At 48.3% G+C, this 24,342-nt stretch overlaps 2 protein-coding genes across 8 annotated transcripts; one reads left to right on the forward strand and one right to left on the reverse strand.

The window, feature by feature from the left end:
- Nucleotides 1-283: 283 nt before the first annotated feature.
- On the reverse strand, nucleotides 284-23,910 carry LOC103634763 (rust resistance kinase Lr10). Of its 7 annotated transcripts, none has more exons than XM_035961598.1 (5): nucleotides 2,420-3,060; nucleotides 2,150-2,215; nucleotides 1,932-2,058; nucleotides 1,625-1,818; nucleotides 284-1,525 (listed from the first exon to the last, which is right to left on the reverse strand). In XM_035961598.1, the coding sequence occupies exons 3-5, from the start codon at nucleotides 2,054-2,056 to the stop codon at nucleotides 450-452; spliced, it is 1,395 nt and encodes a 464-aa protein (XP_035817491.1). In that variant the 5' UTR covers nucleotides 2,057-2,058; nucleotides 2,150-2,215; nucleotides 2,420-3,060; the 3' UTR covers nucleotides 284-449. The 7 variants fall into 7 exon arrangements, with proteins under 7 accessions (XP_035817491.1, XP_020399013.1, XP_020399015.1 ...); XM_035961597.1 differs by adding exons at nucleotides 4,246-6,409; nucleotides 23,640-23,910 and having other exon boundaries at nucleotides 289-1,525; nucleotides 1,932-4,120; XM_020543424.3 differs by adding an exon at nucleotides 23,640-23,910 and having other exon boundaries at nucleotides 1,625-1,755; nucleotides 1,932-6,409.
- Nucleotides 20,568-22,002, forward strand: LOC103634762 (rust resistance kinase Lr10). The gene has a single exon (XM_035961599.1). The coding sequence runs from the start codon at nucleotides 21,184-21,186 to the stop codon at nucleotides 21,751-21,753; it is 570 nt and encodes a 189-aa protein (XP_035817492.1). The 5' UTR covers nucleotides 20,568-21,183; the 3' UTR covers nucleotides 21,754-22,002.
- Nucleotides 23,911-24,342: the final 432 nt, after the last annotated feature.

Consider the following 24,342-nt stretch of genomic DNA (forward strand, 5'->3'; position numbering starts at 1 on the left):
GCACTCTCATCAAACTTGAATTTTATCACAATCTTATCAAACTTGTAGATAATATGTTTGTTTGCATTTAGCTAATATAAATGATCGTTTTGGTTATTTGATTTGTATTGCCAAATACTATTACAGTGTTAGCACAAGCAATATACTAGTTTACTTAGTCTATTATGCATAACATAGAAATTGTACACTAAGCCTTCGCACAGATTCGTATATAGGAAGTGCAGCCCTTTGGAAGATACAACGGCTAGGACTCTGATCTTGTGCTTGTAGGCAAACAATGTTCTTGAGTTCTTTGTAAAAAAAGGTTCATGGAGGTATTTTATATCAAAACACATTACCACACTCTCAATAAAAGTATACAACCAGTACCTTAGCTTACGACAACCTTGCATTATTAGTAGTCTAATACATTAAGATCACATAGACACAAGTGTATTTTACTACAACTACTACTCTTCTATTGTATCCAGTTTAGAGATTGCAGAGTAAGAACTATCACCCTCGTCATCACAAAAGAATGGCCTTGGAGGCATTTGGATGCCATCGACACCAGCTTCAAACATCTCTATGACCTCGCTCATCGTCGGCCGATCTTGCGGCTTCATCTGTATGCACCAAAGCCCAATGATACATAGCTTCTTCTCTAACTCGTGCATATCAACACCTTCACTGATCTCGTTCGCATCTCCTTGGCTCAGCTGGCTGTACACCAAGGATGGGTAGTATGCTTGACTGGAGCTTCCTGCATGAGGATCTGCGTTCCTTCGCCCGCCCGTCATCTCCAATAGTAGCATCCCAAAGCTGTACACATCGGATTTGCTAGAGATAACACCAAAGCTTCGAGATACCATCTCTGGAGCTATATAGCCAATCGTTCCCCGCATAGCGCTCAGTGGCACGAAATTGTCATCTTTTGGGAACAGCTTGGCAAGCCCAAAATCAGCAACTTTTGGAACAAAGTTGTTGTCGAGAAGGATGTTGTGTGGCTTGATGTCGAAGTGTACAATCTGCATATCACACCCATGATGCAAGTAGTTGAGACCTCTAGCAATGCCCAGAGCGATCTCATTGAGTTTGTCCCACGAGAAACTCTTCTCCGACGAGAAGATGTACTTATCGAGAGATCCATGGGGCATGAACTCGTAGATAAGTGCCCTGCTATTTTCCTCGGAGCAAAACCCGATGAGGCGCACAATATTGACATGGTGGATCTTGCCAATGGTGGCGACCTCACTGATGAACTCGTCTCCATTACAGTTGGAGTTGCCCAACATCTTGATAGCAACATGAACTTCACCTGGCTGTAGCACCCCCTTGTATACAGAACCGTAACCACCTTGTCCGAGCTTGTCTCTGAAATGGCCGGTGATAGCAATGATGTTTGTGTATGCATATCTCATTGGAACGAGCATCTGCTGCATTTGCAAGAACTTCTCGACTGCATCTACTGTTATCCTTGTTTTCCAGTATTTATAGACTAGGAAGATGAATACTGCCAGCGGCATTAATACGAACCTGCAAACAACTGCCAAAAAAGGTTGTATATATGAAGAATAAAAAATAATTTCAGAAGCCACAAAAATACTATGTTTATACAACAAATGATGCTATATGGAGTGAGTACCCGCTGTATATTTCAGGACCCCGCTAACATATTGTATCGTTTCAATGATGCCGATGAGAACAGTTGTGACACCATTATTATTAGTTGATTGAAGTTGATAGATAACACAAGCCAAGAATATGTCGACGACCCTAAGAATGTCCACAATCAGTTCCTTGATGCCTGTACTACTTCTTGGATCCTTAAGGAAAGTACTGCAAGACCATGCCATGCCATAGCATAGAAAAGAATTACATAGCGAATGTAACAGACGCTTTTTAGATGAGAAAGTCATGCATAGGAGGAAATAGGATGATCAGATACTCACCGCATAAACTCAGCGAAACATTCTCTGATGTTGGGGTCAGGAATCGAAACAGTAAATCCAAGGGCAAATCCATTCCTCATGAACTTAACAACATCTGGATAGCTTGTATTCTTGGGCACCGGCATGCCTGGACTACCCAAAGGAGTCATGGCTAGGTAACCGCATGAAGGCTGCAGACTATCAGCAGGAACATAGCCATCATACAAGAAGTCAGTTACCATGTAGATGAAAGAAGAACTGCTCAAGCAAGACACCGGCTCATATATATCGTTGTTCTCTATTGGCTGAGAACAATTCACAAAGAAAGCCCACTTAGAATTAGGATAACAAAAATATGTGAAATCATGGCTGAACTCAATCCTCCCAAGACGTGAGTTGCCACTGGTCCCAGCATGGTAATCCCACCGGGGAAGGGGGCAACTGCTCTGGATGTCCAGGTTGGCATCAACAACCCAGAAGTAAGAATATGTGAAGTTGATGCTAAGCACCTTGTATGTTCCACTGCCGATGCGAATTGTGGCGTCTGTATCCGTGCAAACCAGCTCACACGATTGGACACCGCACCCAGATGGATCACCTTGCCGACGGAATGGATACGATATATTGCTTAAACCACCGCAGGAGAAATAAGGACAGACATGACGATGATGTCGCCCCTCTACATCTGAAACAGGAGCTGCCAACACAAATAACACGGTTAAAGCTCTCAAGGAAGAAGCACAGCAGCGATGAGACGCTGCAGACATCGTCGCCATGGCAAGAAGGTTCATGAATCACATAATCGCCTGCCAGTCAGTGGCGTGGAGTGAGTAGAAACAAGAGTCACAGCCTGAGTATCATCTTGTATTTGAGAAACAAACGCACATGACTGGTCCACATAATTGTGATTTTTTTTGCGTTTCGCTTTTTCTGGTTTGCAAATGGCCTGCGATTGGATGGGACCTGTAATACCAGATTTTAAGTTCAGAATTAAATAAAAAGTTTTTAATTATTTATTTGAGGGAATTATTCTCTTATGAATTGTCTACTTAGAAATATTTTCTTGAAAAAAGGTAAAGTTAAAATTTTACCTTGCACTACATGCTGGGTTTTTTATTGTTACATTTAAATTGAAATTGATTTGAATTTAGAAATTGAAATAAAAACAGAAAATAAGAAAAAAGGGAGAGAAGACTTCACTTATAGAAAATAGGAAAACATATAAAAATTTAACAACATATCCTTTGTAACTTAAGCATATATATCTAGAGCATCACAATCTCAACTACTATAAAACACTAGTTTTGACGGTTGTCTTACGTCACGTACGAAATATGTAGGTATATTTTTATCTCCTACTAGTGGGACGGTACCCCTAGATAGGCCGAGCATAGCAACTTGCAAGAAAATCGCACTTCAATTGTAGTCTATCTTCTTTTGTCTGTCTTTTGGTTCGTATGCACCTTCCACGTAACAGCTATTTGAGCAAGAGAATCACACTTCATGATTGTGATGCCACTGACTTGAGTCTTTCTTCTTTTGTGTCTTCTCTTTTTTGGTTCGCATGGGTCTTTCACGCAACCGAAAGTCCGAAAGAGTAAGAAAAAAAAAGGTTATCTTTCAGTTGAAACACGGCAATCACAAGCCTTATCCGAAATTAAAAAGTCTTATAGTGACTTGACTAGGAAAATAAAAGCCAGGTCGTTAGGCGTGCACAAAGCAGTCAAAATAATACTAACAGAAGATAAATATAATATTCGAGAAGGGAGGAATAAGACTGAAGAAGAAAGGAAACTTCCTGGTAAAGCAATATTGGCAGCAGGAATTCCTTTCCACCGCGTAGCGGTCATGACATTCACATAATCTCTCCTCCCGAGAGGTTAAAGCAAATAGAGATAGGTGCTCATTCTGAAGCACTTGCAACCTTCTCCTCGCCCACCTTCATCTCCGAACACATCCCCCATGAACTCGCATAAATTTCTTCTGGCAGTGCTGCTGCTTTTGCTTCTCAACTATGCATCCTATGCTGCCACATCGAAGGAAGATGATGACTTCCGCAAATCTTGCCCATCGCATCGATGCCACAAGCATGGACCAGAGATCCGGTTCCCCTTTCGGCTTCCAAGCCACCCTCCATCCTGTGGCACACCTGGGATGCAATTATCATGCTCTGGGCATGACACCATCCTTGATCATCCAGTTCTTGGCTCCTGCAGAGTGACAGCAATATATTACAGGCATCGTGTCATGAATGTCATCCCGCCAGAGGACTCATCATCACACTGCCAACTTCAGAAGCTTGTTAAAAGAAATCAATCAACTGATGTGTACACACCTGTAGTGAATCCTGTCTCAGTAGTTGTAGGATGCTCAAGAGAAGCAACAAATCAAGATGATATTGCAGGCCCAAGCTCTTGCCGGAGCCTCATTATCAATGCAAGCCAGCTCTGGTACCTGGTGGATCCTTATACAGATATGTCTACTCTTCCCATGGGTTGCGAGGTTGTTGCAAAGGGAATCCCAGTACCCTACACTTACGACAAAAATGGTCCAAACTATAACACATTCTCCGGAAGGTCACTCTTCAACGAAAAGGCAAATAGAACAATCAATTTTGGTGAAACATCATTCAATTGGAACCTCAACAACATCACCGGCTCTTGTCAAAGGTGTGAACAGGAAGGGAAACATTGTGGATTCAGTTCAAACAGGCAACAAGCATTCTGCCTGCATCACGGTATTGTTTTCCAGCCTAGATCCCATAATGTTTGTGGTGTTCCGTTCTAAGTTGTGCCATGATTGATGTTTATTAGCTTAGAATCTTCTGTGTTATCCAAGATCCTTTCACATCCACAAGATTCATGCCAATAAATTTTAATAGTTTTATGAAATTGTACTGCAAACAAACCTAATGAATTCTGCTACAGTAAGATTCAAAGAAATCCTGCATTTTAAACATCCTACAAGACTTTTGTCTATGTTTAAATTGTTTTGCAAAATTCAACTGCAATAAACCTAACTCTAATGGTTTCCTGCTACGCTCTTGTAGCTGGGTCGCTGGCTGCTGTTCTGACAAAGTATTGTAGATTTTTATGGTAGCTTACATTAAGAGTTTAAGACTAGTTATTCAAGGACATCCTCACATAAACTTAAATTATTAGACGCCAATATCGAATTATAATCACGATGGGACGATGTAGTTCTAGTAGATGAACGGGAAGGAGTAAATAGAAAGCTAGAGTTATGGCGTGAGACACTGGAGTCAAAATGATTTAGAATTAGCAGTACCATAACCGAGTATATGAGATGTGACTTTGGTACTACAATTAGTGAGGATGGAGATGTGAGTTTGGGAGGCCAGGTAGTACCAAAGAAGGACACCTTCCGTTATTTGGGATCGATGCTACAGAGAGATGGTGATATTGATGAAGATGTTAGCCATAGAATCAAAGCGGGGTGGATGAAATGGCGTCAAGTTCTATAGGACACGATTAGGCCTGCTATGTTATATGGGGCTGAGTGTTGACCTACTAAGAGCAACAACTAAGTGTCGCAGAGATGCGTATGTTGCGTTGGATATATGGGCGCACAAGATTGGACCGAGTGAGAAACGATGACATACGCGATCGGCTAGGAGTAGCGCCAATTGAAGAAAAACTTATTCAACACCGGTTGAGATGGTTTGGGCATGTCCACCAGAGACCCCCAGAGGCGCCGGTGCATAGAGGCATCATAAGACGGGACAATAATGTGAAGAGAGGTAGAGGTCGACCAAACTTGACATGGGAGGGCAATCAAAAAGGGACTTGAAGGAATGGAATATCCCAATGGAGTTGTGTTTGGATAGAAGTGCTTCGAAAGAAGTTATCCACGTGCCGAACCATGATTAGGCTTTTCTTCTTTTAGTGCTCTCAAAAGCTTTTCCCTCCCCTTTCTCTCTCTTTCCCCTTTTGGTGACATCTTGTTGGGTTTCAACTCTAGCCTACCCTAACTTGCTTGGGACTAAAAGGCTATGTTGTTGTTGATGATGATGATGATGCAAGAGAGTTGTGTATCATCGCATTACAAGATAGAAGGAGAACAATACAAGAGCCAAAAAACCCTACAAAAAAAAGAAAAAGACACAACACTAAAAACACTAAAAAAAGCTAACACTAAAACATCTACTCCAGAGAAGCAACAACGTGCATCATCCTGGGTCATGACCATAAACTGAGAGCAAGGACAAACCCTTAGCACCAACAAGACACCACAAACTATACTCATCCTCAACTAAAGACATGGCCCTAGCGACACTAGGCGGAACACCTTCAAAAACACACTCGTTACAGTGTCGCTAAATACACCAAGCTCTAAAATCACCAGAGAGTTGAAGCCTTTTTGGATGCCTCCATTAAGGCGAGCAGCTGAAGAACTCCACCAAGCCTCAAAACTGCTTTCCTCAATGCCTGGGGATAGTGCAGTCAATCCCCTTCTAGAAGATGTTGAACCAAAATTGCCTAACGAAAGCGCAAGACACCAACAAATGATTAATTGTTTTGTCCTTTGGATCACATAAGGGGAAAAAGGCCAGATCCGGAAGGCCTCTTTTAGTTTTAGCCAACCTATCAGCTGTCCAACACCGGTTGTGCATCACAAGCCAAAGAGAAAAAAAACAGCACTTGGCTGGCGCCCAAGAGTGCCAAATGCGCTCAAAAGGACCAAAAGTAGAGCCGCTAAACAACAAATCATAAGCCGACTTAGAATAGTATTGACCACAATTGGAAAGCCTCAAAAAATGCTTATCATGAATCCCAGCACACAACCAAAGATAGCTTCCCAAAGGGTCAAGAAGTTTGGGATGACCTCCCAGGAACCCCCCTGAAATCATTAATCCAACGTGAATTTTCCAAAGCCTCTGCAACCGTCCTTGTTTTAGCAATCCTTTTTGGGACAAAGGCGGCCGTGCGAGGGGCCAAGTCCACTAGTCTCTGACCCAACAGCCATCTATCTTGCCAAAAAAGAGTTGTTCTGCCATCTCCCACATTAGAGGCTCAATGGAGTGGGACTGCATTGGAAGAGCAGCCCAAGGTTTCGAAGAGTCAGTTTTTTTGCAACCACAACCATCTTACACGCAAGGCCCAATTTAAATACTGAAGATTGGAAATACCAAGACCCCCAAGATCTTTAGGCCAAGTGACAGTGGCCCCCGTTGGCATCCTTACGACCTCTCCAAACAAAACTGTGATGAATCTTGTCAAAGGCCTTAATTGCCCACTTTGGAAGGTCAAGAGCCAAAGCACGGTAAATAATGGTGGCAGTGAGGGCAGACTGAACTAGGATGGCCCTACCTGATACCGATGCATTTGTAGGAAAGGTATACCAGAGAAGGAATCGCCAGGAATAAAGGAAACAACAGATAAGGAATAAAAGAGACAACAGATAAGTTTCTATATTTAGTCAGTCCGTTTTCTAGCAAGTTGAGAGTGATATGATTTGTTGAGATAAGTTTCTATATTAACCTGGGCTCAGTCTATAAGAGACCAGGGGTAGTTTGTGATGGAATAAGTCATGTGGTCAGCAGCAGTTGCAGTTTTGACTGCTGCAGGACAGCAGCAGTTGCAGCAGGACAACATGCAGCAGTCTTTTTTTGACTGCGCAGCAGCAACAACCTTTTGACTGCTGCAGGACAGCAGCAGTTGCAGCAGGACAGCATGCAGCTGCAGTCTTTTGACTGCGCAGGACAGCAGTAGCAGCACAGCAGTTTTGACTGCACTTTAGTATCTAAAGGACAGCACCTGTGTGCTGCAGCGTGTAGTGTAGTGTGTAGTGCAGTGTAGTGCAGCCCCTAGGGCTATAAATATGTGTCCCCAACCCCTCTAAGGGTATGGCATTGTGTAGTGTTTGAAGAAATAAACAGAAAATTGCCCCAACTCATAGTGTCATCCTCTGATGAGAGTTAGAGTCCCTCTACTTACAATTGGTATCGGAGCCAAACTATCCTGCAGCCTAAACATCTCGTGCTCATCTCCTTCCCGTGCCTCTCCCCACACTCAGTCGGTAGCAAGAGCTCCAACTGTTCCTTCCTCCCCTGCTCAGACGAGCAGCCTTTCGTCTGAGACAGCCTCTTCCACACGCAGCGACCCCTCACTAGCCCACCATGTCCCTACGCTCGGCCACTTCGAGTGCGCGGCGCCAGCAGGAGGCCGAGGTCGCCGCGGCACAAGAACGCGAGCGAGCAGCAGCAGCGGCTGCAGCGACAGCGGCGAGGGCAGCACGGTTGGCGGCGGCGGAACTGGCAGCGGCGAGAGCGGAAGTAGAAGCAGCGGAGGCAGCGGATGCTGCACGTGCGGCGGCAACAGAGCTCGAGGTTCTGCGCGGCAGTAGAGCTGGCAGCTCTGCTTCTGTCGACGACAACACCGACGACGAGCTCAGGCTGGCGAGGGAAGCAGCGCGAGAGCAGGCGGCACAGTGGGCAGCCGTGCATCCCCATGGGGGCGCGCGTGGCGGCAGCCCGGATAGGCGCCGACACGCTGACGGCGCTCCAGGCGGGGGCGCACGCGGCGGCAGCCCAGACGGGCGTAGACGCGCCGGCGGTGCTCCCGGCGGCGGCGACCGAGTCGACGGAGATCGCGGCCTCTACAGGCGACGCGGTTCTCCCTCCCCGGATCGGTACCATGGTCGCCGCATGGCCCAGGCCATTGTCAGGGACATCGGTCCCGGCGGTGGGTGGCCTACCCTCACCAAGACCAACTACGTCGAGTGGGCCGCGGTGATGAGGGTACGGCTCCAGGTTCGCCACATGTGGGAAGCAGTTCGTTACGACGACGTCGACTACCACGAGGATCGGCGGGCGCTGGATGCCCTCATTGCTGCAGTCCCGCCCGAGATGCAGTTTTCGCTTTCCCAGAAGCGGACTGCCAAGGAGGCCTGGGACGCCATCGCTGCGACCCGCATCGGCAGCGATCGTGCCCGCAAGACCACACTGCAGGCACTTCGCAAGGAGTGGGAGAACCTGGCCTTCAAGCCAGGTGAGGATGTTGATGACTTTGCTCTCCGCCTCAACACTCTGTTGCAGAAGATGGTGCAGTTCGGCGATGACACCTACGATGAGGAGAGAGCTGTTGAGAAGCTCTTCCGTTGCATCCCCGAGAAGTACAGGCAGATTGCTCGCTCGATCGAGTCTCTGCTAGACCTCTCCACGATGACGATCGAAGAGGCGATTGGTCGCCTCAAGGTGGTCGACGGCGACGAACCACAGGCTCTCTCTGGGCCTATCACTATCGGCGGGAAGCTACATCTCACTCGGGAGCAGTGGGAGGCCTGCCAGGGTGACAAGAAGAAGGGGGAGTCCTCCTCCTCGACACGAGGCCGCAAACGCGGCAAGCCGCGCAAGCCGCGTGGAGGCGCCCAGGCCGGGGCGCGAGGACATGCTGAGGGTGGTGCACGTGGAGGTGCCCAAGGCGGCGCCGTCGGCAACAAGAAGCCGGCACGAGACGACGGCTGCCACAACTGCGGCAAGCTTGGCCACTGGGCCAGGGATTGTCGGCAGCCACGACGTGGCCAGGCCAACGTCGCACAGGCGGAGGCGGAGGAGGAGGCCCTGCTCCTGGCACATGCAAGCATCGAGCCATCTCCAGCGGCACCGGCCGCAGCGGCACTCCTCCACCTTGATGAGTCGAAAGCACGCGCTTTCCTCGGCGACGGCTCCAACAAGGACATGATCGAAGGATGGTGCCTCGACACCGGCGCCACTCATCACATGACCGGCCGACGGGAGTTCTTCACCGAGCTTGACTCTAGCGTCCGAGGCTCCGTCAAGTTTGGGGACGCCTCCGGCGTAGAGATCAAGGGCGCCGGCTCAGTCGTCTTCACCGCCGCGTCTGGTGAGCACAGGCTGCTCACCGGAGTCTACTACATCCCCGCGTTGAGGAACTCTATCATCAGCTTGGGACAGCTGGATGAGAACGGTTCGCGCGTGGAGGTTGAGCACGGAGTCATGAGGATCTGGGATCCCTCTCGTCGCCTTCTTGCCAAGGTACGCAGGAGTGCAAATCGGCTTTACATCCTCAATGTGAAGGTGGCACAACCTTGCTGCCTTGCTGCTCGTCGAGACGACGGGGCATGGCAGTGGCACGAGCGCTTCGGGCACCTTAACTTCGAGGCCCTGAAGCGGCTCAATGCCAAGGAGATGGTACGAGGCCTGCCGTGTCTTGACCATGTGGAGCAATTCTGCGATGTCTGCGTGTTGACAAAGCAGAGACGACTCCCCTTTCCCCAGCAGTCGAGCTTCCGAGCCAAGGAGAGGCTCGAGCTCGTGCATGGGGACTTGTGTGGCCCGGTGACACCAGCCACACCAGGAGGACGACGCTACTTCTTGCTGCTCGTCGACGATCTCTCCCGCTACATGTGGGTGATGATCCTTGGCAGCAAGGGAGAGGCTGCGAACGCCATCAGGCGTGTGCAGGTCGCTGCGGAGGCGGAGTGCGGCCGCAAGCTGCGCGTGCTGCGCACCGACAACGGCGGCGAATTCACGGCGGCTGAGTTCGCGTCGTACTGCGCGGATGAGGGCGTTCAACGCCACTACTCCGCGCCGTACAGCCCGCAGCAGAACGGCGTCGTCGAGCGGCGCAACCAGACGGTTGTGGGGATGGCTCGGGCTCTCCTCAAGCAGAGAGGAATGCCAGCTGTCTTCTGGGGAGAGGCGGTGGTGACAGCGGTTTACATCCTCAACCGCTCGCCCACCAAGGCTCTCAACGGGATGACACCGTACGAGGCTTGGCATGGGCGCAAGCCGGCGGTCTCTCACCTACGGGTCTTCGGCTGCCTCGCGTTCACCAAGGAGCTTGGCCACATCAGCAAGCTCGACGATAGGAGCACCCCGGGGGTGTTCATTGGCTACGCGGAGGGCTCGAAGGCCTACCGCATCCTTGACCCAAGAACACAGCGTGTGCGCACGGCGCGCGACGTAGTGTTCGACGAAGGGCGAGGATGGGCGTGGGACAAGGCGGTGGACGACGGCACGACTCCGACGTACGACTTCACCATCGAGTACGTCCACTTTGAGGGAGCTGGGGGAGTAGGCAACTCTTCTCCGAGCAGGTCTACCCCAGCCCCCAAGTCTCCACCGACTCCAGCGCCACACTCTCCAGCTCCTGCTACAACGAGCTCTTCACCACCACGCACTCCAGCCACGACTCCGGCTACAGCGAGCTCTTCGCCACCACGTACTCCAGCACCGACGGTACCCTCTCCGGGAACGTCCTCTCCGACACCAGCTCGTGTCGAGCACGACCCAGTGGAGCTCGTGACCCCTCTGTCCCGCGACGAGGAGCGCGTCGACGCGTGCTACGACGGCGAGCCGTTGCGGTATCGAAGGGTGGAGGGCCTTCTCATCGACCCATCGGTGCTAGGCCCTGCATCTCGCATTCTGGCAGGAGAGTTGCATCTTGCATGCGACGATGGTGAGCCTCGGTCTTTCGCGGAGGCCGAGAAACATGCGGCTTGGCGTGCCGCGATGCAGTCGGAGATGGACGCGGTTGAGACGAACCGCACTTGGGAGCTCGCTGATCTCCCTCATGGTCATCGCGCGATCACCCTTAAGTGGGTGTTCAAACTGAAGAGGGATGAAGCCGGCGCCATCGTCAAGCATAAGGCTCGCTTGGTGGCACGCGGTTTCTTGCAGCAGGAGGGGATCGACTTCGACGATGCCTTCGCCCCTGTAGCACGGATGGAATCCGTGCGACTCCTCCTCGCGTTGGCAGCCCTGAAGGGCTGGCATGTTCATCACATGGATGTCAAGTCGGCGTTTCTTAACGGCGACTTAAAGGAGGAGGTCTACGTACACCAGCCGCCAGGTTTTGCGATCCCTGGCAAGGAGGGCAAGGTGTTGCGTCTGCGCAAGGCTCTCTACGGCTTGCGACAGGCACCAAGGGCGTGGAATGCCAAGCTGGATTCCACGCTCAAGAGGATGGGCTTCATGCCAAGCCCGCACGAGGCGGCCATCTATCGGCGGGGCAATGGAGGAAGTGCCCTGCTGGTGGGTGTCTACGTCGACGACTTGGTGATCACCGGCGCCAAGGATGCAGAGGTGGCAGCGTTCAAGGAAGAGATGAAGGCCACCTTCCAAATGAGTGACCTGGGGCATCTCTCCTTCTACCTGGGGATTGAGGTGCACCAGGGAGACTCCGGGATCACACTTCGCCAGACCGCCTATGCCAAGCGCATTGTTGAGCTGGCTGGGCTCACCGACTGCAACCCAGCTCTCACTCCGATGGAGGAGAGGCTGAAGCTGAGTCGCGACAGCACGACGGAGGAGGTGGATGCTACACAGTACCGGCGTCTTGTGGGGAGCCTTCGCTACCTCGTCCACACACGGCCGGACTTGTCATATTCCGTCGGCTATGTTAGTCGGTTCCTACAGCGACCGACGACGGAGCATGAGCAGGCTGTGAAGAGGATCATCCGCTATGTTGCGGGGACTCTCGACCACGGTCTCTACTACCCGAGGTGCCCTGGGGAGGCACACCTTGTCGGGTACAGCGATAGCGACCACGCCGGCGACATCGACACCAGCAAGAGCACAAGCGGGATCCTCTTCTTCCTCGGCAAGTGCCCCATCAGCTGGCAGTCGGTCAAGCAGCAGGTGGTGGCCATGTCCAGCTGCGAGGCCGAGTACATAGCGGCGTCCACTGCTTCGACTCAGGCGCTCTGGCTGGCTCGCCTGCTCGGTGATCTCCTCGGGAGAGACACTGGAGCGGTGGAACTCAGGGTGGACAGCCAGTCCGCTCTGGCATTGGCCAAGAACCCCGTGTTCCATGAACGGAGCAAGCACATCCGGCTGAGATATCACTTCATCCGAGACTGCTTGGCAGAAGGGAGCATCAAGGCGCGTTACATCAACACCAAGGATCAGCTTGCAGACCTGCTCACCAAGCCCCTTGGGAAGATCAAGTTTGTTGAGCTTTGCTCCAGGTCCGGGATGGCCCAACTTTCCCACAAGACGACGCACAAGACTTAGGGGGAGAATGATGGAATAAGTCATGTGGTCAGCAGCAGTTGCAGTTTTGACTGCTGCAGGACAGCAGCAGTTGCAGCAGGACAACATGCAGCAGTCTTTTTTTGACTGCGCAGGACAGCAGTAGCAGCAGTCTTTTGACTGCGCAGCAGCAACAACCTTTTGACTGCTGCAGGACAGCAGCAGTTGCAGCAGGACAGCATGCAGCTGCAGTCTTTTGACTGCGCAGGACAGCAGTAGCAGCACAGCAGTTTTGACTGCACTTTAGTATCTAAAGGACAGCACCTGTGTGCTGCAGCGTGTAGTGTAGTGTGTAGTGCAGTGTAGTGCAGCCCCTAGGGCTATAAATATGTGTCCCCAACCCCTCTAAGGGTATGGCATTGTGTAGTGTTTGAAGAAATAAACAGAAAATTGCCCCAACTCATAGTGTCATCCTCTGATGAGAGTTAGAGTCCCTCTACTTACAGTTTGTACTAGGGGTTATCAAAGAAGAAATAAATCTCCTAGTCTTAGGAGGTTACCTGGGGGCGCACTGGAGGAACTCTCCAGCGTCTGGAACGCCACCAGGAATCCTCCTCGCCCTTCCCACTCCTATTTCCTGCGTTCTTGTCCACAACCTCCTACTGAGCCTCCAGCGAAAGCAGGGAGTCCACATCACTACCAGCCCTAGTCATCAAATTGGCCTTCCAACCAGGAAGGAGGTCAGTTAGTTTGTCAATTATGGGTTGCAATTGAGCCTTACTGAGCTTCTTAGGGGTAAGAGGTAAACCCAAGTACATGGATGGAAACACATTCAAACCGCTAGGAAAACATTCCTGGACCGTCTAGAGATGAGCAGGAGAACACTGAATTGGCACCACTCTACTCTTCTGAATGTTGGTTTTCAAACCAGTAGCATCTCCAAAAAGATCCAAAATCTGAGCAACAATATTAAGGTCATTGGCCACTGGTCTTAGAAAGAGTACCATGTCATCAGCATATAGAGAGATTCAATGCTTGATAGAACCCGAAGATAGAGGTTGGAGTAGACCATCATCCGCTGCCTTGACAATAAGCGCATTGAGAATGTCCATGACCAGCACAAACAGTAATGGGGACAAAGGGTCCCCCTGCCGCAGCCCTCTCCTATGGGTAATGAAATCACCAGGCACCCCATTGAGGATCTGAGTAGAGGATGTCATGAGCAGCCTACTAAGCACATCGCGCCATATAGGCCCAAAACCAAGCCTCTCCAGCACCTCTAGAAGAAAAGGCCAGGAAACAGAATCAAATGTTTTAGAAATGTCCAATTTGAGTAAAATCCTTGGATGTTTCTGAGAAAGGAGGAATCTAGTTATTCGTTGAACCAGCATGAAATTATCTAGGATGAAGCGCCCTTTGATGAAAGCACTTTTTTGGATATCAGTTTCTCCATGTAATTTTGTAGCCTGTTAGCAAGCACCTTGGTAAGTAGCTTGGCAAAACTATGAATGAGGCTAATAGATCTAAAATCCTTAGCAAAAACAGCTCCATCCTGCTTAGGCAAAAGAGCAATAAAGGCTGTATTAAGAAATCTGAGATTTCTAAAATCTTTCCTCCAAATAGCAGCCACTGCAGGCATAATATCATCCTTAATAATAGGCCAACAAACTTTATAGATTGACCCCTAAAACCATCCGGACCGGGAGCCTTGTCGGAGGGTAATTGCTAATGGTATTCCATACCTCTGTCGGAGGGTACAAATGTCCCATATTTAATTTTTACTTGACTCATAGAAACTTCCAAAAGAATAACAATCGTTCAGTCAAGAAAAAATAAATATGGGACATTTGTACAAGAGCGCCACTGAAATAATCAGTAAATTGTTAGTGTTTTAATTGATGTTTGTGTCCATTCAAGGCACATATTATGGTTAGGGGCTGGCAGTACTAATTTTAATGAAAAGCGAACCGGCATGCACACCAAGTTTAGCAGGGTCACACTAACGGAGTCCACCGGTCGTCGTTGCCAAGCTCCACATGTAAGTGAAGAGCAGCTCTGACTTCCAACGATGAACCTCAGCTCAAACCAAGGTTGCCGATCCCTCACCCATAGCAACCACATTGTCACTAGCAAGAACAGGCATATTGTGTCATTGTTGCCGAGCCACATCACATCCCAACGACGCAACAACTCTGGCTTTACAAACACGCCCAAACCATGAGGACCAAATGGATGAGAGTAAACCGGCGCTGAGCACAGTGAACGCCAATGTCGAGCTCTGGCAAGACATGAACGTGGAGAGTGGAAGTGGATTGGTGCTGCGAAAGACAGTGCAGCTTTTCTGTTTTTTATTGCAGTATTTAAAAGATGCTAAGTCTAAACATGACCTTCTGAACTCACGCCACTCAACAGGTGGTGGCGGACTAAACGCGTGTCATGCGCACGGCGTGCGCAGCGCGTAGTCCGCTCTTTATGAACTGGGCATGCATCGAGCTCAAACGGATAGCAAACAGAATGACTTAACAAACTAACTGACTTAAAACTAAGTGGATCACATGGCTTTATCTAACAATCTCCTAAAACCTGTGGCACTTTTACTTTATTTCTTGAACCCCGATCTTTGATCGAAGTTCTTCAAATTTTATAATCGCCAGGGACTTGGTGAAAATATCCCCAAGCTGCTCCTCTGTTCGGATGTAGTCGACTCTGATCAAACCATGGTCTGCACACTCCTGGATGTAATGGAATCTAATCTCAATGTGCTTACTCCTGTCATGTAAAACTGGATTCTTGATCAGATCGTAGTTTTATTATCTACCAACAGCAGAGGTGGAACACCCTCTTTCCCAAGCAGCTCCTCCATCAGCCTTGCTAGCCAAACACCTTGAGTTGCTGCCATGGAAGCAGCAATGTACTCTGCTACACATGAAGACAGAGCCACTACCCTTAGCTTGGTTGACTAGTAAACCATGCTGCTGGTGCTCTTGTGGTCTTCAACATCTCCAGCTATATCGCTGTCAATGTATCCAATAAGCTCCGGCCTCTGTTTTCCTCTCCCTGCGCCATACCTGACGTCCAGTTCACAGTTCCAGCCACATGCCGCAAGATGTGTTTCACTGCAACTAAGTGTTCTTCTCTGGGTGCCTCCATAAAATGACTCACATATACCAGAGTAAGCAAGATCGGGCCAGGTGTTTACCAGATATCTGAGACTCCTGATGATGCTGCTGTAGTTGGTTGTGTCGGCTGCCAGAGTTGTACCAGTCTTTCTGAGCCGAAGTTAAACATCAGTTTAATACCCAATATCTAAGTTCATATTTGGTGCCAAAGTAGGAATCAACAATGCTTGTTCCTGAACCCATTTCATAAGTGCTTTACTTTAGCTTCTCAAAACTAAACCATGGGAAGATTAATATTTGTTAGATTATGATATGGCGCCGGGTACACTTCAGAGGTGAGTAGAGAAGGAGGCGAGCTTGAGGGTTGGAACGCAGTGGATATGGGGGTAGTGGGCAGCTGATGTCGCGGCTGGCTGGATGAGCCAGGGTGACCGAAGAGCTGTCCACTAAGGAATAACTTCTTCGATAGATCCCTAGTACAAACTATCGGCTGGCTTTATAGATGATGAGCCACCAAACCTTTCCTATTACTTAACCTAGATATTTGGAAACAGAAATATCAAATCTAAACTTCCTAACAACTCAGCCCTTGATTGGAGGATTTGATTTATTCAATCAAAACCTTCCTACTGACCTCTTCTTCCTTTCCTGTGTTGACTCCTTCCTTTCCTATGCATGCTGCCCCTTTCCTGCGCCTGCTGCCAGCCTTGGGCGCCTGTGATACTGGCGGCCCACAAACTAGTCCACAACATTTCCCTCCACACCGACAAAGAACTCGTCCGTGAGCTCGAACTCTGGATACCTCTGCTTGAATTCTTCAAGTGGTTCCCTGGAAGCATCTGTCTCAGCACGACCAAACCACTGAATCAACAATTCCTAAACACCTCTATTGAGCCTGGCACGTACCACCTTGGATAGTGTTGGTAGGACACGACCATGCAAGATCACAGGTAATGGTACCACTTGTGTTGGCGCCTCCCCTTCAAACTTCCTCAGCAAGGAAACATGGAAGACATCGTGTATTCGAGCACGAGGTGGTAACTGCAGCTTGTATGAGACCAGCCCTACCCGAAGGAGGACCTGGTATCGACCGTAGTACTTTGGCCCAAGTTTGGAGGGAGCAGCAGAAGTCAACCTGACTGCTGTGAACTGTTGTAGGCGAAGCCACACCCAATCGCCGACTTGGAACTCCACCTGGCGACGTTTCTTGTCCTGGTAAGCTTTCATGGTTACTTGGGCCTGAAGAAGACGCTCCGGATTTCCACCAAGAACGTGACGCGGTCCTGCAGCTGGTGGTACAGTGCTGCCACCTTAGTGGAGCCCGGCTGATAGGACAGCAGGGTTGGCGGCTCCCGGCCATAGACGACACGGAATGGCGAGCACTTGATGGCTGTCTGGTATGAAGTATTGTAGCAATACTCTGCCCATGGCAACCACTGCAGCTAGGACTTCGGTCGATCTCCTGCAAGACACTTCAAATACATGGTTATGACCCGATTTACCACTTCGGATTGACCGTCGGGCTGTGGGTGGAATGTTGAGCTCATGTTTAGTTTGACACCAGCCAACTTGAACAACTCGGTCCAGAAAAGGCTGGTAAAGATTGTGTCGCGGTCGCTGACGATTGAGTAGTGGAGCCTATGTAAGCAGATGATGTCATCAAAGAAGGCCTTGGCCACGGACGCTGCCGTGTAGGGGTGCCGAATAGCGATGAAGTGTGCATACCTCGAGAATTTGTCCACCACAGTAAGGACCACTGTCTTGCCACCAGCACGTGGAAATCCTTCCACAAAATCCATGGAAATGTCGCTCCAAACCTCCAAAAGGATGGTTAGGGGCTGCGGGAGACCGCTAGGATGTAGATGATCCATCTTGTTCTTTTGGCAAGTGGTACACCCGCGCACATAATCGGCGGACCTACTGCAATGCGCCTGGGTTGTGGAAGGAGGCGCGCCAGCGATTGACCGTCTTCTGGATGCCGTCATGGCTGCAGTCGTGGACGTACGCCAGCAGGTGTGGCCAAAGGGCCAAAGCATCTGGCACATAGACGCGACCGCCGAAGGTGATGAGGTCGTCCACCTTAGTCCAGCCTTCTGGAGCAGAGCCATCGGTTATCTGTCGGTGTAAAGTCGCAGCCTGCGGGTCGGTGAGGCGCTCGGTGCGCAACACCTCGAAGAGCTTGAAGGAGGGCGTGGAGATGGTGTGGAGGGAGTAGAGATGGCAATGGGTAAATACCCACCGGGTATTACTACCCCATACCCATACCCACGACACAAAAATAACCCCACCGGGTCACCCATATACACTGGCGGGTATGGATTTATCCCCATACCCATACCCATGTGGGTATGGGTCACCCATCGGGTCACCCGTACCCACAAAAATTAAACAACTATCAAAAAATTATACTATACAAATGGCAAGTATATCCATATGAATATCGTTACAAAATTTTCTAGCATCATTTAACCATCCATTCAACACACCAAAGATAATTGGATAAAGTAGTAACACTATGATAGTACTACATAGCACATTACATGTTCCATTACATGGTCATTAAATTTGTTGTTAAATAGTAAAAAAGTTGGATGACTAAAGTCCAAGTTCATGCTTCGGATAAGTTTATATTGGGTATTTTATACCCACGGGTTAACGGGTATGGGTGAAGGTGGAACGTTCTAATACCCGTTTACCCATTGGGTGAAGATTTTTGCCCAATAACAGACCCACGGGTAGAATATTTAGCCCACATACATACCCTAATGGAGTAAATACCCATCGGGTATCGGGTCGCGGGTACCCATTGCCATCTCTAGGAGGGAGGCCACCACCTCCTCGTCATGCGATGCAGCACATCAGTCGTGCCATTCATCTTCTCTGGCTTGTACTCGACGGCAATGTCATATCCGAAGAGCTTGCTCACCCATGTGTGCTGAGGAATGGTAGAGAGACGTTGATCCAAAATATACTTTAAACTATAGTGATCAGTACGAACAGTAAAAGGTCATCCCCAAATGTATGGCCTCCAATGACGAACCGCCTTGACCAAACTGATGAGTTCACGCTCGTAGGCAGGCAGCTTCTAATGGGGAGGCACCACGGTCCTGCTGAAGAAGGCGATCACACTGTCGCCTTGGTGCAGGACGGCGCCGAAACCGGCACCTGAGACGTCACAATCGATGTAAAAACGCCACTCAAAGTCTGGCATCTATAGCAAAGGTGGCAACATGAGCACCTGCTTGAGGGTCTTGAAGGCGTCGTCGGTCCAGCGGAACGCCTCCTGCTTGAGGAGAGCGGTGAGAGGCGCGGCCACCGTACCATATCCCGCGATGAATTTGCGGTAGTACCCGATCAATCCGAGGAACCCGCGTAGAGCTCGAAGTGATTTTGGCGATGGCCATGCCTCCACAGCCTCAATCTTGGCGGGGTCCATGGCCACGCCGTTCGACGAGATGACGTGACCAAGGTAGGCGACCGTGTGAGTGCCGAAGAGACAGTTAGAACACTTGAGCGCCAACTTGTGTGTCCACAGTAACTGGAACACCTTCTTAACGTGTTGGAGATGGTCGGCCCATGAACGATTGTAGATGAGGATGCGTCAAAGAAGACCAGCATGAACTTGCGGATGTACGACTTCAACACCTCATTCATGAGAGCCTGGAAGGTAGAAGGTGTGTTCATCAACCCGAACAGCATCACCAGGAACTCATAGTGCCCTCGATGAGTGCGGAAGGTTGTCTTGGCGATGTCGTCGGGGTGCATTTGCACTTGGTAATGGAGTTGTCGAGGCTAGTTGGTTACGCCATCTCTTGTTGGAACTTCGATGCCCCCTTCACAGGAGTATTCTTGTCTATTGTGACAACATCAGCGCCGTCTATTTATCCACCAATCCAGTTCAACATATCGTACGAAGCATGTTGAAATTGATCTCCACTTTTCGAGAACGTGTTGCTATTGGTGATGTTCACGCAGGGGCGAAGCTACTGTGTAGCCAGTGGGTGCAAGTGCACCCCCTAAAACTCCAAAAATCAATTATACTGTTCAATTTTTCACCATATAAGCACCACCCACATCTCATCCTTATGAATCCACAAGGGAGGTGCACCCCCTTTATATTTGCTCTAGCTTCGCCACTGCGTTCACGAAAGGGCTTCTGACATCAGTGTTTCTTGAGTTCAAGTCCAGTCTCAACATTTGCAGTGGCTAGATGTTTCGACTAGGGGTGTTAGATTATTACTATAATTTGTAGGCTGCTTTCCATCTCCCCTCCTGCATGAGGGCTAGTATGGCAACTCTATCAGGTATAGCAACTAGGAGCAGTCCTATATGGCATCTAGGATCTGCTATTTTAGTATAGGTATCAAGAGCTACCTCTATGGTAATCACTAATCAGGATCCTGATTACCAGGCTGCCGCACCTTCCCTGGTGCACCACCCTCCTGGCCTACATATTGTAAACCTTTCTACATCTAATGAATCAATCTAATCAGCCCCTGGTTACTTGTCTAATAATATTCACTCTTCATACCTGCAGGTTCACATGTCATCCTCATTGCAGGTAATGCTGCCACTGAAAATTCTACCATTCTGATTCTTTTTCTTTTGCTACAATACAATACACTTTTACATTGTCATTTTCCAACAATAACACTATAATATTTTTCAAACAAGAAATTTGGTCATGGGACATAGTTGTTTGTCCTAATGCAGCTAGCTCATTTGTTTTCCTTTGATTCAGCTACAACATCAGTAGCCACATTCGTTGTTCTGGTAGTCACTGCACTCTATCTTTCACTGAAGAAAAGATATAATGAAGCAATACATCTCAAAGTAGAAATGTTTCTCAAAACATATGGCACATCAAAACCCACAAGGTACACTTTCTCCGAAGTTAAGAAGATAGCAAGGCGGTTCAAGGAAAAAGTAGGCCAAGGTGGATTCGGAACTGTTTACAAAGGGCAGCTACCAAATGGTGTTCCAGTGGCGGTCAAAATGCTAGAGAACTCTACAGGAGAGGGAGAAGACTTCATCAATGAAGTAGCAACCATTGGACAAATACATCATGCAAATATCGTCCGCCTCCTAGGTTTTTGCTCTGAAGGAACAAGACGTGCGCTTATTTATGAATTCATGCCTAACGAGTCATTGGGGAGATATATATTCTTGCCGCAAGAGCTCCTAGTACCAGAAAAAAATGCTAGATATCGCTACAGGCATTGCTAGAGGAATGGAGTACCTACATCAAGGATGTAACCAGCGCATCCTCCACTTTGACATCAAGCCTCACAACATTCTGCTGGACTACAGCTTCAACCCAAAAATTTCAGATTTTGGTCTTGCTAAGTTGTGTGCCAGGGACCAAAGCATTGTTACCTTGACCGCAGCAAGAGGCACAATGGGGTACATCGCACCAGAGATATATTCTCCAAATTTCGGTGGGGTATCATACAAGTCAGATGTTTACAGTTTCGGCATGCTGGTGTTAGAGATGGTGAGTGGAAGGAGGAATTCAGACCCAGGTATCGAGAACCAAAATGGGGTGTATCTACCAGAGTGGGTCTATGAGAGAGTAGTCACTGGGCAGGACCTCACACTTAGTAAGAAAATAGCTGATCAGGAGAAAGAAACAGTGAGGCAGCTGGCCATTGTTGCACTCTGGTGCATTCAGTGGAACCCCAAAAACAGGCCATCAATGACAAAAGTGGTTAACATGTTGACAGGAAGGTTACAGAATTTACCAATACCACCTAAGCCATATGCCTAGCCTGAAAGACATCCTATGCCATAAAACATGGAGGATATACACCATGCTTTAGGAAGCATGAAAAGCAGTTATGCTTACTTTCATGTGCGAGCTTAGTAATGCTTAGCAATAGATTACACAGTATTTGGATCATTCCACTGTATCAGACACATGAACTGTGACTCTTTTAATTTTCGATGTGTGGTAACTTAATTAGAGACGTATCACATTGGATTTGATTTCCAGTGTTGTTCAATTATTGTGATTTTCCGGAAAATATATCTGTTCGGTTGGCTTTAATCCGTACCGGTTTCTACTGTTTCTTTTTTTCTCGAAAGCGTAGGAGAACTACGCCCCATTATATATTAAGCAGAAAAAGGGGTGGCCAAAAAAGACCAATACAAACGGCCTCCTTACGGAGGCCAGTAGGAAGCATACATAAATGAATCCATCAGACCTTCTTAATTCTCAGCTAAGGGTGCTGCTAAATGGCAAAGCCCCTTGGCACCAGCAATCTCCCATTGTGCCCTTTCCTCATCCGCAGCTCTAAGACTCATGGTAACACTAGGGCTGCAGCCATCAAAGACGCATTTGTTTCTATGCTTCCACAAGGTCCAGGCTCCCAGAATGATAAGGGAATCAAGTCTTTTTTTGTGAGTCCATTAACAATATTCCCCACCGATTCCCACCAGCCTAGATATGAGCTAACATCTGGTTGAGGAGCCAAAGAATGCAGACCGAATTTCCTTAACAACAGATACCAATTCCCTAGAGAAACAACAGGTAACAAGGAGATAATCGATAGTTTCATCCTCTTGATCACAAAGGGGGCACTTCTCAGGATGAATCAGCCCTCTTTTAGCAAGCCTATCTGTTGTCCAGACTCTATTTTGTGCAACCAGCCAGATGAAGAAGCGACATTTTGGCAAGGCCCAAGTTTTCCAAATTTTCTTCTGATGAGGGAAAACCACAGATCCCAAAAAGAAACCTTCGTAAGCAGTCTTTGCTGAATAGATGCCAGTAGGAGCAATACTAAAAACATGTTTATCCTTAACCTCAGGCTGCAGCTGCCAAGCTGAAGTCATATTCCACAACTGGAGATAATCTGTTAAGACTCCCACTGTCAGCGGACCCTTAATATCAGAGATCCATTTTCTATCTGTAATTGCCTCATAAATAGTCCTGCTATTGACAATCCTCTTGGGTATAAAATTATACAAACTTAGAGCAAGGTCTTTAATTCTCTTACCATTTAACCACTTATCCTTCCAAAACTTTGTATTTCTACTGTTTCTACGGTGTTTTTGTCTCTGTGGATTGCAGCTGCAGCAGTCCAAACAGTCGGCATCAATCCAAAGCGAACAAATGTGTTCCTTTGATTTATCTGTGCTCATCAATGTTGTGTACTACTACAAGTCCATGCATAACTCAGAAAGGTGTTCTACTCTTTTATCTCATTTTTTTGTGTTTGTGTGTGCGTGGAACAAGGTGTTCTAATTTTCCTATTCGTGGTGCATAAGAGTTATTATAAATTCATCATGCTGGGTAATCGATAAACAACTAAACCTCAGCAATGTGTTCTATATGTCCTTCCGATGGGCCATAATTGGTCAAGATGCAAAGACACTATAACCTAAATTGTGCCAGGGACGAAGCCAGCCAAGTAAGTCGCCAGGTCATCCACTTTGCTAGCTAGAGTTTGCACTGCAGTAATACAGTGCGTACAGTGATTTTCAACTTCAAACCATCAGGGTCAGACCTAGCTCTGCACTTGAACTATGCATAGTTTCTTATTCCCCACACAGCCACACCCCAAGTAACAATGTCACCCCGCATATACCCCAGGTTTGTGAGCGCAACTGTCCTAAAATCTAGCAACGTGGTATGCAAAAGCAAGGTGTTATTACCTCTGTCAGTAACGAGTAGGAAGCGCATCCGGAAAGCGGTAGCGACCCTCACCGGAGCGGAGGACGGCGGCGAGAAGAGGAATACCCGTTCCAGCATTCGGAGGCGGTGCGCACATCGGCACATGAGGGAATTCGTGAGACTTCCTTCCTGGCATTGGGATTGGCGACTTCGTGGTGGCTACGAGGTACTAGTGAAATCCGTAGCCGTAGCGCAGTTTAGCGGGCGGCGCACACCAAAAAAAAGTGCGACGAACAGTGGCGTTGTGTCGGCTGTAAGTCTGTAACAGGTGGCCGTCAGCGCGAGGAGATGTGATTTAATGGCCCATGGGCCTGATTTAGCTCATGTAGAAAAGCATTCGGAGTTCGAATGGGAAATATTTTGTTAAAAACCGAACGTATTTTGAAGGGCCTCCGTTTTTTATTAGGGCCTGTTTGTTTACCCCCATGGATTATATAATCTGGATTATTTTTGGAGGATTATATAATCTGGATTATATAATCTGGATTATATAATTTGAGTAGTCCTGTTTGTTTACCCACATTATTTGAGTTGTTAATAGGATTCTTTTGTACGAGGAAGACAATAATGCCCTCTATATTTGTACTAGGTTGAAACTCATATATGGAAAAAAATAATTCAATTGACATTGGCAAATATTGCATTAGCAATATTATCACGGAAGGCATTCATGTCACCTTCTTC

The sequence above is a fragment of the Zea mays genome, chromosome 8, assembly GCF_902167145.1.
Source record: "Zea mays cultivar B73 chromosome 8, Zm-B73-REFERENCE-NAM-5.0, whole genome shotgun sequence".
NCBI classification, from domain to species: domain Eukaryota; kingdom Viridiplantae; phylum Streptophyta; class Magnoliopsida; order Poales; family Poaceae; genus Zea; species Zea mays.

Excerpts from the sequence above, each read along its gene's own strand:
- LOC103634763 (XM_020543423.3), bottom strand. The coding sequence starts at position 2,701 with ATGAACCTTCTTGCCATGGCGACGATGTCTGCAGCGTCTCATCGCTGC. Across the intron at positions 1,819-1,931 it reads TGTTTCGCTGAGTTTATGCG|TACTTTCCTTAAGGATCCAA; the intron begins GTGAGTATCTGA and ends ATGGTCTTGCAG. Across the intron at positions 1,526-1,624 it reads GGTCCTGAAATATACAGCGG|TTGTTTGCAGGTTCGTATTA; the intron begins GTACTCACTCCA and ends CTTTTTTGGCAG.
- LOC103634762 (XM_035961599.1), top strand. The coding sequence starts at position 21,184 with ATGCTAGATATCGCTACAGGCATTGCTAGAGGAATGGAGTACCTACAT.